The following is an 18062-nucleotide window of genomic DNA, read 5'->3' as shown; positions in this document are numbered from 1 at the left end:
CTTCCATCCAGTCCACGTCCTCGCTCACAGGACCCCACGGCTCAGCTGAATAGCACAAAGTAAGGACACAGTGGACACCTACGTTTGTTTGGTGAATTTAGGCATGTTCTCCCCAGTTGTATGGTGGCTTTTATAGAAGTTCTTATTAGCAGTTTTCTGTCCAAAGCTGAAATACTTTAGACTCAAACTGTAGTGTGCAAGAGGGGAGTTTGAGGAGCCTGACAACATGCAGGTTCCTGGGTCCCAGGGGAACCCACGAATCTGGGTCCTAGGTAGCACCCTGTTCTAGGACTGGGGCTCAAAGGCACCATGTCAAAGGTAACACAGCAACTAGACCCAGAACAAGGAAAAACCTCATGTTTACTAAGGAAAAATAAGCTAATGAGAGGAAGATGTTGGGGAAAGGGGAGATCATTTGTAGCATATTTTAATTTTAAATCACTTTGCTACTTTAGCACAGTAAAATGTAACTGTTTTCTTTGTACATAAATGTAAGATTCTCTGCGGAAAGGTTTTGGATACTGATGTTACAGCTACATCATCTTTTGAAAGAAATACGAAGTCTTATAGGTGACAGCTTGCTCAAGGTAGGCAGAATAAGGTATCCTAAAACAAACGGAATGGTTCTCTTAGGGACTTCAGTGAGATGTGGTGCATTCCTGTAGTAACAAATGGGTTTGCAGGAGGCCTGGTAGTTTGAGAATTCCGTGCGTACAGTGCGCCTGGTGCCCCACAACGTAAGCGTTTGAATGTAGACGTGCGTGCGGCAACCAAGAACTCATTCTAACGTCAACCTGTTTATTGAACAAAAACGTAAGACCAGGATAAGTGTGTGATTCTTGAAAAGCATACTGTAGGGGGAAAAATGCATTAATATCGAATGGATACTTTTGGCAGAAGTGTTACTGCTTTTCATTCAACTATTTTGATAAAGTAAAAGCCCAGGGACTTGGATGATATTAGTGTCTGTGTGTTGTATTTTTTAGGCAGACTTCTGCCGAGTGATGAAATACATTCTTCGAAGTAGTTTTCATTCAGAGCAGTTTTAACCCCCCCAACCCTACCCTTCTTAATTTTTTATTTTTTAGCCCCAGAGGCACTGCTGATGTTGATTATTACACCTTAGCTTGGGTTACTTGGAACTTGAGGCAGTGGAACTTGGCATTGAAAACTCCAAAGAAAGTTGTTTGTTTGGTTTTTGTTTTTTATGGTTTTGCTTTGTTTTAGAGGGAGGGAGAGAGAATCTTAAGCAGCCTCCACACCCAGTACAGAGCTCCATCTCACAACCCTGAGATCACGACGCTTGACTGACTGAGCCACCCAGGTGCCCAGGAAAGATCATTTTAAAAGTTATGTGTTATGCTTTTAAGATACCTAATAGTTTCCTATGTTATTCACATTAGATTTAAGAAACTAAGCCTATGACAACACTGAACAAAATGAAATAGAGATTTGATGGACATAAAGAAATCAACCTTGCAATCTGGGTAATATCCAATTAACTAGGTAGATGTTTACTTGTCTAAGTTTCTTAACCTGGAGAACATGAACTTGTGAAAGAGAAATGACATCCTTATTTCCACTTAACCTCTAATGAAATTAATTTTTCTTTCAATTATGAATATAGGCAACCAACCACAATAATAAGTTGTGACTGTGTCACCAAAGGAATCACAGATCTTTGTTACAATTGTTGCAGAAAACTGAAATTGTCAATCCATAACTATAAATTGTGCTTTTTAGTCTACCTTAAAAACCTGCCTACTTCTTAAAATAATTTGGTTTAAAAATTAAAGTATTATTTAATAACAATTTTAATTTCTTACAATGACCCACTAAGATAGTTTCTCTAAATCTTACTCTGCAACTTTAGTGATTGTAGATGTACATAATACTTACTTCAGCAATCTAGCCCTGCTGATTGAGAGGAAGCCTGAGTGAGTCATCTAAGTTTGCAAAGGGATTCTATTCCCTTTGTACACTAAAGCTTTCAGTATTTTTTTAAATTTAGAAGTAAAAATAAGGAACTTTAAAAACAAAATAGCTTTTTAAAAAGATTTTATTTGAAAGGGGGAGGGGTGGAGGGAGAGGGACTAGTGGACTTCCTACTGAGCAGGGAGCACAATGCGGAGCTCGATCCCAGGCCCCTGAGATCATGACCTGAACCAAAGGCAGATGCTTAACCAACTGAGCCACCCAGGCGACCCTATTTTTTTTAGAGGGGGAGAGGGAGAGCAGAAGACTCCCCACTGAGCCCAAGGTGCAGCTTGAAGTCACAACCCTGAGACCACAACCTGAACCAAAATCAAGAATCGGATGCTTAACTAACTGAGCCACCCAGGAGCCTCAAAATGTAGCTTTTTAAGAGGGTAATTTTAATATTTTAAAATTCCAAATAGGATACTAAATTTACAAAGGTATCAATTTTTATAATTTTTTTTTTAAGATTTTATTTATTTATTTGATTGATTGATAGAGACAGCCAGCCAGAGAGGGAACACAAGCAGGGGGAGTGGGAGAGGGAGAAGCAGGCTTCCAGCAGAGCAGGGAGCCTGACGCGGGGCTCGATCCCAGGACCCTGGGACCATGACCTGAGCTGAAGGCAGATGCTTAACTGACTGAGCCACCCAGGCGCCCCAGATCCTAGAATTCGTTCAAGAAAAGTGAATATATACCAATGGTACAGAAATGATACTAGTCAATTATTCACATATAGTTTAGATCTTCAAAGAGTTTTCAAAACTCTAGGTGATGACTTGTATGTGACATAGTAATTAGCAATAATTCAGTAATAATCTGAAACATCACTTTTTTTTTTTAAAAGATTTTATTTATTTATTTGACAGAGACACAGAGAGAAAGGGAACACAAGCAGGGGGAGTGGGAGAAGGAGAAGCAGGCTTCAGATGTGGGACTCGATCCCAGGACCCTGGGACCATGACCTGAGCCGAAGGCAGACGCTTAACGACTGAGCCACCCAGGTGCCCCTGAAACATCACTAGTTCTTAAGTGCCTTGCCTCCTTTGAAATAATTTACTCTAGTTTTTTTTACCTTTTGTCTCCCTGTAAGGTAAGTATATGGTCTGATTTCAACCCCTGCCCCAGAAAAGGAATATGGAGCATTTTTACTAAAGATCCATTCTGTTTTCATCAGGCTTCTCTTTTAAGGCATCAAAGTCCAAATATTAATGTATAATTTTCTAAGTGTGTCTAATGTGTAAGATGGGGGTGAACTCTGGCCATGGTGACAACCGCAGAACATACTTCACATTTTTGCCCTCCTGCGGAGTTGCTATTTACAAACTAACTCTGAAGTGAAAAGAAATAGATGTAAACAGATATAATTCCAGCTAACAACTTTGGTTTCTCAATTTAATAGAATCCATTCCAGTTAATCTATTTCTCATTCACCTTACAGGAAAATAATACTTGTATAAAACCCACAGCTTTGGTAAAGTAGGTTGTGCAGGATATGCGTTTTGAAAATATGTGAGGTTAACAGACTGCTGTGATTTGTCTCAAGCTTGAGGAGAACCATTATGTCATGGAGCTGTGTCAAGTAGCACCCACCAGAATGCTTCCTGTGTTGTTTGTTGCAGCTGAGTCCACAAGCCTGTTTTTTTCTTATGTCACATCGGAATGCAGTGCTTCACATTTTCTTCTTTTTAAGGGGAAAGACTCCAAGGATGTCTCTTCTTTCTGAGTAAAGATGACTGTAGGTATAATACATACCTAACATGGAGAAGGAAGTGGCAAAAGTAAGGCTGATTAACCATTTCTCTGGTTTTAAAATACAGTCAGAGTGCTGCCTGGAGTCTAAGGACAAGACACTTGCAAGGGAGACTCAAAAAAAAGGAACTCTTAAACAAGGGTCCAGAAAGGGAAGTAAAGTTTTGTTTAAGGCAAGGAATTAATTTTCCCCTTTCTTGAGGGTGGCTGTATCAGCCCTGCAGTTTCACATCTGTCTTCTCCCTTATGCATTGTTCTTATTTGTCTGATAATGACTGGCTCTAGAACAACTACCTTTGGGAATAAGTGAAATGTAATCACGGAAGTCTTTGCCAGTTAAACTTTCTTAACTGTTAAGTTTTTGTTCCACACATTTTTTCTTGTGTTTTTAGCACCTACTCCCACGTGCCTGCTGGGAAATGCTAGCACATAAAACCATCTACAGGATCTGTAGATCCCTGTATCCACAGTCAAACTTCTACGTTGCCTACACAACGCAGGTACGTTACCTGCTCGTAAACCTGTTCTTGTTTGTACAGTGAAACAGTGATATATTTGAACTTGTGATGTCCTGCAAAAAAGCACTGTAACTTCTAGGTGCTTTACTAACAAGGTCTAGTTCATCATTCCGGGCTTCCTCCTCTGTTTCTCCCATGTTCACAGACCTTTCTGTTAAAGTAGATAGCAGCACAAAGCAGAAAGCACAGGAAGAATGCAAAAACAAAACAGAAAAGCCACTTACCTATAAAGAGCATCATGATATATATTTTCAGCACGTATGGGAAATAGATGGATAAGTCAAAGGGCAGCTTTGTGGAATAAGTGCCAAATGATTCAAAATAAGGCAGCGACTGATAGATGGCAAATGCTGTTTAAAGAACAGAGAAGGAATTGTGAAACCTTCCCCTCATATTGCTACAGGGATGTGTATACATAAATGTCTACAGAGTCCAGGGATATCCTGAATTTTATAATGACAGTTGTGACAGGTGCTGACTCCCTTAGCTGAAGCTAGTTTGATAGAGAAACCGGAATGATTCAACTGGCAAGGCCGTTATAGCAGTGTGACTTGAACTTTTGTCCATTTTATACTTGGTTATACCTACAGAGAAATAATTTCTGCTTTTTAAAAATGGTATCCCCAACTACTTGTCCCCTTCTCACAAATAGACAAATGAATTTGAAGAATGCTGCATAGAGTTTCTTCTTGGGAGTTTCAAAACACACATCAGTACAGTAGAGATTCTAAAAAGCTCTGCAATAAGGAAACTGGTTTTACTCAGCATTTCCTCAGCTTAACTGGCCTTGGAAGAGCTCCTCCTTCCTCCTTCCCCAACGTCAGAACTTAAAGAATGGTAAGAAACTCTGGGAAAAATGGTGGCGTAGGGAGATCCTGAGCTCACCTAATCCCATGGACACCCCAAGATAACAGCTATATCTATACAACTCTGAAAACAACCTAAAGACAGAACAGACCTTCCAGAGCTCATTGTAGAGAGAAGGTCACATGGAAAGGTGTAGGAGGGGTGGAGTTGTGGCTGGTGCCCTGGTAAGACTAACCACAAAACGGAGGGACACCACAAGCATGGAGAAGCCAGGCTCCTGGCACTGGGGATCTGCACTGGGAACATGAGTCCCTATAACATCTGGCTTTGAAAACCAGTAGGGCTTATCTTTAGGAACCTTAAAAATCAGCAGGATACAAGGTTAGTAGAGGGAAGGAAATTATAAAGATCAAAGCAGAAATTATTTAAATAGAGACTAAAAACAATAGAAAAGATCAATGAAACCAAGAGCTGGTCCTTTGAAAAGATAAAATTAATAAACCTTTAGCCAAACTCATCAAGAAAAAAGGAGAGGACCAAAATAAAATCAGAAACAAAACAGCAGAAATTATAAGACTTACGAAAATTTATATGCCAACAAATTGAAGAACTCAGAATAAATTCCTAGAAACATGTACCTTTCCAAAATTGAATCAGGAAAAAAATAAAATATCTGAATACACTATTAGTAACAAAGTTGAATGGATAATTTAAAAAATCCCACAAAAGTCCAGGACCAGAGGGATTTGCAGGTGAATTCTGAAAAACATTTAAGAGTTTATACATATTCGTGACAATCTTTTCCAAAAAAATAGAAGAGGAAGGGAAGCTTCCAAATACATTCTGTGAGGCCAGCATTACCCTAGTATCAAAACCAAAGACACTACCCCCCACCAATACAGGCTATCATCCATAATGAACTTACATGCAAAAATCCTCAACAAATTAGCAAACCACTGATTCAGTAATATTTCCCACAATTAAGTGGGACTGATTATGGGGATGCAAGGGTGATTCAATATTTGCAAATCAATGTGATACACAATTATCAACAAAATAAAGGATAAAAATCATCAATAGATGAAAAAGCATTTGACGGAAATTCAGTATCTATTCATGATAAAAACTCAACCAAGTGGGTTTAGAGGGAATACTCCTCAACATAATAAAGGCTATATATAAAAAAGCCCAAAGCTAACATCATACTCAATGATAAAAACGGAGAGCTTTTCTTCTAAGATCAGGAACAAGTCAAGATGTCTACTCCTCCCACTTTATTCAGCATAGTTACTAGAAGTTCTATCAATCAGACAAGGAAATAAGAGGCCTCCAAATTGGCAAGGAAGAAGTTAAATTCACTGCACATGACATGATACTATACATAAAAATCCTAAAGACGTCACCAAGAAAAAAAAAAAAAAACTATTAGAAACAACAAATTCAGTAAAGTTGCAGGATACAAAATTAACACATAGAAATCAGTTGCATTTCTATACACTAAGAACAAAGTAGCAGAGAAATTAAGAAAACAACAATCCCATTAATAAAATACCTAGGAATAAACTTAACCAAGGAGATGAAAGACCTATACTCTGAAAACTGTAAGACACTGATGAAAGAAACTGAAGATGATGCAAATGGAAAGATATACCATGCTCATGGATTGGAAGACTATCATTAAAACATCCGTACTACCCAAAGCAAACTACAGATTCAGTGCAATTCCTATCAAAATACCAATAGCATTTTTCATAGACCTAGAACAAATAATCCTAAAGTTGGTATAGAATCACAACAGACTTGGGGCACCTGGGTGGCTCAGTTGGTTAAGCAGCTGCCTTCAGCTCAGGTCATGATCCCAGGGCCCTGGGATTGAGCCCCGCATCTGGCTCCCTGCTCAGTGGGGAGTCTGCTTCTCCCTCTCCCTCTGCTTTTTTAAAAAAGGTTAAAAAAAAAAATCACAGAAGACCACAAATAGCCAAAGCAAACTTGAGAAAGAACACAGCTAGAGATATCACAACTGCATATTCCAAGATATACGACTAAGCTGGCATAATCAAAATAGTATACTACTGGCACAAAAACAGACATATAAAGGGGCACCTGGGTGGCACAGTCGGTTAAGCATCTGACTCTTGGTTTTGGCTCAAGTCATGATCTCAGGGTCACGAGATCAAGCTCCACACTGCATTCCACACTCAGTGCAGAGTTTGCTTAAGACTCTTCCTCTTCCTCTGTCCCTCCCCCTGCTCTCTCTCTAAAATAAATAAATCTTTTTTAAAAATTAGGCATATAGGGGGCCTCTGGGTGGCTCAGCTGGTTAAGCATCCAAATCTTAATCTCCACTCAGGTCTTGATCTCAGGGTTGTAAGTTCAAGTCCTGCACCGGGCTCCACAATGGGCATGGAGCCTACTTTAAAAAAAAGACATATAGGTTAATGGAACAGGATAGAGAACCAAGAAATAAACCCATGCCTATGTATCTTGTCATAACAAAGAAGGCAAGAATATACAATGGGGAAAAGACAGTCTCTTCAATAAATGATGCTGGGAAAACTGAATAGCCACATTCAAAAGAAAAACTGGACTTCTTTCTTATATCATACACAAAAATAAACTCAATGGATTAAGGACCTAAATGTGAAACCTGAAACCATAAGTCTCCTAGAAGAAAACAGGCAGTACAGTCTTGGATATCTCCCTTAGCAACAGATTTATGGATAGGTCTCCTCAGGAAAGGGAAACAAAAGCAATATTAAACTATTGGGACTATACCAAAATAAAATTTTACACAGTGAAGGAAACCAACAAAACAGAAAGGCAACCTACTGAGTGGGAGAAGATATTTGCAAATTATTTATCTTAGAAGGCATTAATATTCAAAATATATGAAGAATTTATACAACACCAAAAACACAATTCAATTTGAAAATGTGCAGAAGATATGAACATGCATTTCTCTGAAGAAGACATACAGATGCTAAACATCACTAATCATCTCAGAAATGCAAATCAAAATCGCAATGAGATATTACCTCACACTTGTCAGGATGGCTAGTATCAAAAAGAAAAGTAACAAGTTTTGGCAAGGATGTGGAGAAAACGAAACCCTCTTGCTTGCACTATTGGTAGGAATGTAAATGGGTGCGGTCACTGTGGAAAACAGTAAGGAGGTTTAAAAAAAAAATCAAATATAGAAATACCATATGATCCAGTATTTCCAAAACTGGATATTTACCCAAAGAAAACAAAAACAATGCAAGAAGATATATGCATCTGTTTACTGCAGCATGATTTACAATAGCCAAGATATGAAAGCAATCCAAGTGTCCATCAATAGTTGAATGGATAAAGATGTGTGGTGTGTGTATACACACATATACACAACAGAATATTACTTAGCCATAAAAAAAGGATATCTTACCATTTGCAAGAACATGGAGGGACCTAGAGAGTATTACACTAAGTAAAATAAGACACAAAAAGACAAAAGACATATGGTTTCACTTATTTATGGAATCTAAAAAACAAAAGAACAAAAAGCAGACACAGACCCATAAATACAGAGACTTGATGGTTGCTACAAAGCATGGCGTGGGGGGCTTGGGCAAAATGGGTGAAGGGGAGTGGGAGATAAAAGTTTCATTATGGAATCAATGAGTTACAGGGCTAAAAGGTACAGGATAAGGAATATAATCAATAGCACTGTAACAGTGTTGTATGGTAAGAGACGGTAGCTACACTTGTGGTGAGCACAGCATAACAGAGTTGTTGAATCACTATGTTGTATACCTGAAATTACTGTAACATTGTTTGTCACCTATACTTCAATTAAAAAAAAAAAAATCAGTGGCGCTTAACTCCAGGAATGTTAAAAATCAGGAGGCTTAATGCCAGGAGAGTCAGAGGGGAATAGGAAACTGAGTCCCCACACTTACGAACCCAGCATAATAAGTAACTTGGCGGAGACACAGTGCAGAAGCAGCAGTTTGAAAAGTGCCTGGGGTATGTGTCACGGAAATTTATAGACTCGTCTTAGATTGTGTGCTGGAAGGGCAGGATCTTCAGATTTCTCTGGGAACAAAAGTGCTGACAGGGGGTACCTGGGTGGCTTAGTCATTAAGTGTCTGCTTTTGGCTCAGGTCATGATCCCGGGGTCCTGGGATCGAGCCCCGCATCGGGCTCCCTGCCTGGCGGGAAGCCTGCTTCTCCCTCTCCCTCTGCCCCTGCTTGTGTTCCCTCTCTCGCTGTGTCTCTGTCAAATAATAAAATCTTTAAAATTAAAAAAAAAAAAAAAAAGTGCTGACAGGTGCCATTTCTCTTCCCCTCCCCATGACTAGACACTTATGGGAGCCAGTGCTAATCCTCTATCTTGCTAGCACCATGTCACTGACCTGACCCATCCAACCTGCCCCCTTCAGCAGGCAAATGGGCTCCTGCCTCCCACATCCTGCAGAAGGCCCTGGCAGGGACAAAGCTACTCCAAAGTGACTCCTACCCTGGGGAGGGGGGAAATAAGTCCCACACACCAGTACACCCACAGTTTCAACAGCCTGGGATCTTAGCTGGCTGTGCAGGGAGTAAGCCCTGCACTTTGGTGCAACAGAAGTTGTGGCAGAGAGGCTAATTGGAGACACCTAGGCTGACTGCTTGTCTTCCCACCAACTAGTCACAGAGGCCTCAAACAGCCCTCTCAATAGTGTAGGGACCAAACGCTGCCCAGTATGCCCACAGCAGGCAAAGTGGGTCATGGCAGCTGGCTGAAAGCAACCATAGCTCAGCCACAACAGTAGGGCACATTTATCCCACACAGCGGACATTCCTAAAGTGCCTGATTTTGAAGACCAAGAGGAAATTGTGCTAGAGGGCTCCACAGGACCTCTTCAACATAAGGCCGCTAACTTTTTTTTTTTTTAAAGATTTTATTTATTTGACAGAGACAGCAAGAGAGGGAACACAAGCAGGGGGAGTGGGAGAGGGAGAAGCAGGCCTCCCGCCGAGCAGGGAGCCCGATGCGGGGCTCGATCCCAGGACCCTGGGATCATGACCTGAGCCGAAGGCAGCCGCTTAATGACCGAGCCACCCAGGCGGCCTAAGGCCACTAACTTTCAAGACCAGGAGATGTAGCTGACTCACCTACTACACAAAAACAAACACAGAGTTAGACAAAATCAGGAGACAGAGGAATATGGCCCAAATGAAAGAACAAAATCACAGCAAAAGAGCTAAATGAAACAAGTAACTAATGTGCCTGATAAAGAGTTCCAAGTAATGGTCATACAAATACTCACTGGATGTGAAAAAAGAGTGGATGATCTCAGTGAGAACTTCAACAAAGAGAAAATATAAAAAAGAACCAGTTAGAGCTGAAGAATTCAAAAAATGAAATATACTGGAAGGAATCAAAAGCAGATCAGAGGATGCAGAACAGATCAACAATCTGGAAGACAGGGTAATGGAAAGTAATCAGGCTGCACAGCAAAAACAAAAAAGAATAAAAAATGAGATCAGTTAAGGGAACTCAACAACATCGTCAAGAGTAACAACATTCACATTATAGGGATCCCAGAAGAGAGAGAGAGAGAGAGAAGGGAGCAGAAAACTTACTTGAAGAAATAACTGAAAACTTCCCTAATCTAGGAAAGAAAAGAGACATCACACATTTTAGGAATCACAGACAGCCCCTAACAAGATGAATCTAAGGAAGTCTACACCAAGATACATAATAATTAAAATGGCAAAAAGCAGTGATATAGAGTGACTTTTTAAAGCAGCAAGAGAAAAGAAAACCATTACACACAGGGAAATCCCCTACAACTATCAGCTGATTTTTTTCAGCAGAAACTTTGTAGGCCAGACGGGAGTGGCATAATTAGACCAGGTGGCCCTAACAGATATATACAGAGCATTCCATTAAAAAACAGAATATGCCTTCTTTTCAAGTGCATACAGAACATTCTCCAGGACACATCAAATGTTAGGCCACAACACAAGTCTCAAAAATTTTAAAAAGACTGAAGTCCTATGAAGCGTTTTTTTCAACAACAGTATGAAACTAGAAATCAATTATAAAAATAATTTTTTTAGAGATTTTATTTACTTATTTGACAGAGAGACCAAGCACAAGCAGGGGGAGCAGCATAGGGAGAGGGAAAAGCATGCTCCCCGCTGAGTAGGAAGCCCTATGCAGGGCTCGATCCCAGGACCCTGGGATCATGACATGAGCTGAAGGCAGACGCTTAACTGAGTCACCCAGGCGCCCCTAGAAATCAATTATAAAAACAACTCTGGAAAGAATACAAATACATGAAGGCTAAACATGCTATTAAACAATGAATGGGTCAACAAAGAAATCAAAGAGAAAACAAAAAAAATACACAGACACAAATGAAAATGGAAACAATGCAGCCCAAAATCTTTGGGATGTGGCAAAAGCAGTTTCAAGAAGGAAGTTTATAGCAATACAGGCCTATCTCAACACACAAGAGAACTCTCAAACAACCTAAACTTACACCTAAAGGAGCTAGAAAAAGAACAAACCCCAAAGCTAGCAGAAAGCAGAAGGAAGGAAATAATAAAGACTATAGCAGAAATAAGTGAAAAACTAAAAACAAACAAAACAAAAAAAGAGATAGAGCTGGTCCTTTGAAATACCAAAATTGATAATCCTTTAGCCAGACTCATCAGAAAAAAAGAGAACTAAAATAAAATTAAAAAGGAAGGAGAAGAAATAACCACTGATAGCAGAGAAATACAAAGGACTGTAAGAGAATATGAAAAATTATATGCCAATAAATTGGACAACCTAGAAGAAACAGATCAATTCTGAGAAATATACAATCTCCCAAAAGTGATTCAGGAAGAAACAGAAAATTTGAACAGACCAATTACTAGTAATGAAATTGAATCTGTAATCAAAAACTCCCAACAAACAAAAGTCTGGGACCATACAGCTTCTTCACAGGTGAATTCTACCGAACATTTAAAGAAGTGTTAATACCTAGTCTCCAATTATTCTAAAAAATAGAAGAGGAAGGAAAACTTCCAAATTCATTCTACAAGGCCATCAATACCCTGATTTCAAAACCAAAGACACTGTTAAAAGAGGGAGAAAAAAAAGAAAAAAAAAAAAAAACCCTATAGCCAGGATCTCTGATGAACACAGTGCAAAAATCCTCAACAAAATATTAGCAAACTGCATACAACAATACATTAAAAGGATCATTCACCACGAGCAAATCAGATTTATTCCAGGGATGCAAGGGTGATCCAATATTTGCAAATCAGTCAATGTGATGTATCACAGTGACAACAGGAAACATAAAACCCATAGGACCATTTCAATGGATGCAGATAAGCATTTGACAAAATACAGCATCCATTCATGATAAAAACTCTTAATGAAATGGGTTTAACATAATAAAGGCCATATGTGAAAAACCCACAGCTAACATCATACTCAATGCTGAAAATCAAGGTTTTTCTCTAAGATCAGGAACAAGACAAGGATGTCCACTCTCACCATTTTTATTCAACAGAGTACTGGAAGTCCTAGCTGCAGCAATCAGACAAGAAAAAAGAGGCTTCCAAATTGGCAAGGAAGAAGTTAAGCTAGCACATTTGCAGATGACATGCTACACCACATACAGAAAATCCTACAGACTCCACCAAAAAACTATTGGAACTGATAAATGAATTCAGTAAATTTACAGGATACAAAATTAACAGAGAATTGTTTCATTTCTACTATATGCTACTAACCATTTACAGTTGCACCAAAAAGAATACCTAGGAATAATCTTAATCAAGGAGATGAAAGACCTATACTCTGAAAACTGTAAGACATTGATGAAAGAAACTGAAGAGGACACAAATGGAACGATATACCACGCTCATGGATTGGAAGACTAACATTAAAATGTCCATACTACCCAAAGCAAACTACAGATTCAATGCAATCCCTATAAAAATACCAATAGCATTTTTCATAGAACCAGAACAAATAATCCTAAAATTTGTATAGAACCACAAAATACGTTGAATAGACAAAGAAATCTTGAGAAAGAAGAACACAGCCAGAGGTATCACAATTCCAGATTTCAAGATATGAGACAAAGCTACAGTAATCCAAGCAGTATGGTACTGACATAAAAAATAGATACATAGATCAGTGGAACGGGATAGAGAACCCAGAAAGAAACCCATGCCTATACAGTCAATTAATTTATGACAAAGGCAAGAATTTACAGTGGGGAAAAGACAGCCTTTTCAATAAATGGTGCAGAAAAAAATGGGACAGCTACATGCAAAAGAATGAAATTGGACCCTTTTCTTAGACCGTACACAAAAATAAACTCAAAATGGATCAGAGACCTAAATGAATCCCAAAACCATAAAACTCCTGCAAGGAAACATAAGCAGTAATTTGGACATCACCCTTAGCAACATATTTATATACATGTCTCCTCAGACAAGGGAAATGAAAGCAAACTTAACTATTAGGACTACATCAAAATAAAAAGCTTTTGCTAGCAAAGGAAACCATCAACAAAGTAAAAGGCAACCTACAGAATGGGAGAAGATATTTGAAAGCAAAATATCTGACAAACGGTTAATGTCCAAAATATATAAAGAACTTATACAACTCAAGGGCGCCTGGGTGGCTCAGTTGGTTAAGCGACTGCCTTAGGCTCAGGTCATGATCCTGGAGTCCCAGGATCGAGTCCCGCATCGGGCTCCCTGCTCAGCAGGAAGCCTGCTTCTCCCTCTGACCCTCCCCCCTCTCATGTGCTCTCTCTCTCTCTCTCAAATAAACAAATAAAATCTTTAAAAAAAAAAAAAGAACTTATACAACTCAATACCAGACAGTTCGTTAACTATCTGATTAAAAAATGGGCAGAGGGCCTAAATAGACATTTTTCCAAAGACATACAGATGGCAAACACACAGTGGGCTAAATGAAAAGATGCTCAACATCACTAATCATCATGGAAATGCAAATAAAAATCATAATGAGATATCACCTCACACCTGTCAGAATAGCTAATATCAAAAAAATAATAAAAAAAAATAAAAAAATAAATAATAAATGCTGGTAAGGATGGGAAGCAAAAGAAACTTGGTAAGACTGTTGGTGGGAATGTAAATAGGTGCAGCTACTGTGGAAAACAATATAGAAATTCGTCAAAAAAATTAAAAATAGAAATACCATACCAGTGAACTCACACTTACTAGGAAATTTCACATTCAAATATTAAACGGGAATGGGTTGAGCAGTCTTAAAGGCATAGAGACCCTCATGTTGAATAGACACAAGTGCACTGCATGAGTGAATGCTTAAAATATACTTAAGATTTTTGTCTTATATTTTTCTGAGAAAGTATTCCTTAATAAAATGGATAATTAGAGTGTTAGCTTAAAAAAAAAAATAAAAGAAATACCATACCATCCAGTAATTCCACTACTGGGTATTTACCCAAAGAAAACAAAAACACTAATTTGAAAAGATACATGCACCCCTCTATGTTTACTGCAGCATGATTTACAATAACCAAGATAAGGAAGCAACAACCCAAGTGTCATCAATAGATGAATGGATAAAGATGTATTAATGTGTTAAAGAAGATACACACACACACACACAGTGGAATGTTCACCATTAAAAAAAGAAAAGGGAGAGAGAGAGAGATCTTGCCATTTGCAAGAATATGGATGGACCTAGAGGGTATTAGGCCAAGTGGAGTAAGTCAGACAGAGGAAGACAAATACCATATGATTTCATTTATACATGGAATATAAAAAATAAAAGACTTTTTTTTAAAGTTTTTTTTTTTTTTGACAGAGAGACAGCAAGAGCAGGAACACAAGCAAGGGGAGTGGGAAAGGGAGAAGCAGGCTTCCCGCTGAGCAAGGAGCCCAATGCGGGTCTCAATCCCAGGATCGTGGGATCATGACCTGAGCCGAAGGCAGACACTTAACTGAGCCACCCAGGCGCCCCTAAATAACAGACACAAACTTGTGGTTGCCAATGGGGAGGTATTTGGGGGATGGGCTAAATAGATAAAGGGGATTAAGAGGTATAAACTTCCAGTTATAAAATGAGTAAGTCATGGAGATGAAAAGTACAGCATAGGGAATATAGTCAATTCTACTCTAAAAACGTCGTACAGTGATAGATGGTGACTACACTTACTGTGGCAAAAAATGAGTAATGTATGGAATTGTTGAATCAATATGTTGTACACCTGAAACTAATATAACATTGTATGTCAATTATACTTCAATAAAAATAAAGAGGAGCTTCTATGAAGTTATATCTCACATATAGATTTTTATGACACTTTATGAAATGATAATGTACTATGGTTATTTAAGATGTTTTTAGGATAAGCTGGGTGAAGGTATATGGGAACAATGCACTGTTTTTGTAACTTCTTATGAGTCTAAAATTATTTGTAAATTAAAAAAAATTCGAAGAAGTGTTGGGCAACCAAAGCTGTTAGGGCCAGCCTGAGCAGGATGAATGGTAGGCGCATAGGGTCCGCAATTGTCCTGCGTCTGAGATTTCCAGATGCTGCACCTAAGTCTCTAGAATTTCATCAGTACAAACAGTTGATTTGGTTATCTATAGAACCTGCTTTTGTCTTTTATAGTATTGGATGGAAACTATAGCTATTTAAAAATATTAGAGTCATCAAAAGTCAACTAGGTTTTCTTAACTACATATTTTTATACTTTGGGGCACTGGAAATATAAAGAAACATGTAGAGGTAAAACTACAGTTACCTGTATTCTGCTACCCAGAATCATTATTGACATTTTGTCACATATGCTTCCAGACTCTTTTTCTGCATATACTTTGCTTTTTAATTGCAAGAATAAGTTTATGAATCTAATTTCAATAAAAGAAATGGGTTTTATGGCAAACATATTGGAACATGGCTTTCCCAGAAAGGCTTAACATTATCAAATAATGAGAATGGAAAAGTTTTCTATACAGTTATTCATCCTTTATTTTTAGGAAAAGATTACTCCTATCTCTACCTTATTCCTTTATAATATATTCTTTATGGTATTTTTCATAGGATATAACAAAGGAATGTACTTAATGTTTTAATGAGTGAAGAACTTCATTCTCAAAGAAATGAGCAATCCAGTTTTTTTTTAGTTTTCAGGAGTATTCTCTAGATTCTCTTGGCATAGTCTATCCTAAAAATCAGTAATTCTTTTGAAAGCAAAACAAATTTTTAAAGTTCTACCTAATATGATTTACTATAAACTTTTCTCTGGTCATTGGTAAATATGAAACGTGAGTAGAATATATACACTTTATGATTATTGCCAATGTCATCATTTTATGTTAAATTTCTTTTTGTATGTTTTCCCTTAGTTACCTTAATATGCTTTCTTATTTCGTTATGCCTTCCATTTTCAAAAATTTTAATGTCTGTTTCAGAAAGTTCCTTACCAGTCTGCCAAATCCATTACAGAAGGAAGCATATACTCCCCTAATATCCTCAAGCTTTTTGCAAACTTATGAATTATTTAAGTTTTAGGTTTACATTTAGGCTAAGTAGCTAGCTTACTTCATATTGTATTCAGTAATTTATTCAGTGTTTATTGAGCATGTATATTGGGTGCATGAGAAAAAGGCAAGCAAGGAAACAACTCCATATCCCCAAGTTGCTTTAGAGGCTAGAAAAGAAACAGACATCATTCAAAGAATCACACAAATGTCTAATCACACCTGAGACAGGTCTTATGAAAGAGAGAGATTCATGGTGCTGTACTGGGGTGGGGGGTGGGGGTGGGGAATGGGGGACAGGGAATGGACTTAGTTGAGAAAGTTGAGGAATGCTTCCCTGAGAAATTGATGACTGATCTAAAGGTAGAGTTAACTGTTACTGGCAGAGAGTGTGATGCATGGTAGATGGTTAAGTAGGAAAGGTAGTCCAGCCCAGGGGAACTGAATTTCTATGCACTAAAAATAATCACTGGGGCACCTGGGTGGTTCAATCGGTTAAGCATCTGACTCTTGATCTCAGCTCAGGTCTTGATCTCAGGGTCATGAGTTCAAGCCTCACACTGGGTGTGGAGCCTACTTAAAAAAAAAAAAAATCACTGAGTCACTAAATGTTAAACCCCTTTTGGATGACTAAACTGAGAGAGGTTAAATAATTTGCCCAAAACTCACACAGCGAGTTAATGAAGTTAAGGGCCTGTACTCAGATGTCTTCATTCCTCATCCAATATTTTGTCTACTGTGCAAAGCTGCCTCCCCTCTAACATTATTTCTTAAATGCTTTGCTTTTTTGCATCGAGGGAAGTGTGCCAGGAATGATTCACCGTCAGTTGTCAGCTAGCAGTAGCAAAAATAGTAATTTAATCATCAAAAAGTTAAGTGAACCATTATAACTAGATTGCTTTTGTCAGTAAGCAATAATGCAAAGTCACTGTTGTCTTACCTTCAGCAAGAACACACAGAGGATAAATCGGCATCCACAGTGTCTGACTGAACCAGGTCAAGATGGCATAGGATATTCCTATGACTGATAACATGCTGTAAGTGTACCTAAAAGAAAACAAAGGAGCTCAGAAACATCATTTCCTGCTGATGTCTGGGAAAGAACAAGAGAAGAAAATATCTTACACTGTAATTAAATACAGAGATACAACTGGAAAGTTTAAATTCCAAACTTTATATCCTATCATTTAAGCAGAAGAGGTAAAAATACATACATACATACATAAATAAGGGGAAGGGAACTGTGTCAGTCTGGCTTGTCTCAGGGGGTGGATCATGGATAATTACGGAGGTAAACAAAGAAAAATGGAACCCTTAGCCCTCAGCAAATTACAAGTTTCCCTGATTAGTGACTTCAATTTCACTCAGAAGCTAAGCCCATTTTATGCAGCATGCCGCTAGATTTTTAAAGACAGATATACTTGTAAATATTTAGGGAATGAATTTTTAAAATGCAAGCGTGACTTCCAAGTCCTTATTTGGCA

General features: G+C 38.3%; 1 protein-coding gene across 3 annotated transcripts in view; it reads right to left on the bottom strand.

The window, feature by feature from the left end:
* Positions 1–2928: 2928 nt before the first annotated feature.
* HACD4 (3-hydroxyacyl-CoA dehydratase 4) overlaps positions 2929–18062 on the bottom strand; it is a 38018-nt gene continuing 22884 nt past the window's right edge. For 2 of the 3 annotated variants that reach the window (XM_032392426.1, XM_032392428.1), the window contains exons 5-6: positions 17519–17625; positions 3643–4597 (exon numbers count right to left, since the gene is read on the bottom strand). In XM_032392426.1, coding sequence (XP_032248317.1) covers positions 4353–4597; positions 17519–17625 — 352 coding nt within the window. In that variant the 3' untranslated portion in view covers positions 3643–4352. Of the gene's footprint in view, positions 4598–17518; positions 17626–18062 lie in introns of all 3 variants that reach the window. The other variant, XM_032392427.1, reaches the window with a different exon arrangement.

Source organism: Phoca vitulina, unplaced genomic scaffold, assembly GCF_004348235.1.
Source record: "Phoca vitulina isolate PV1807 unplaced genomic scaffold, GSC_HSeal_1.0 scaffold67, whole genome shotgun sequence".
Lineage (NCBI taxonomy): Eukaryota > Metazoa > Chordata > Mammalia > Carnivora > Phocidae > Phoca > Phoca vitulina.
The sequence above is the reverse complement of the archived record's forward strand: the minus strand, read 5'-3'. Positions and strand labels throughout refer to the sequence as shown.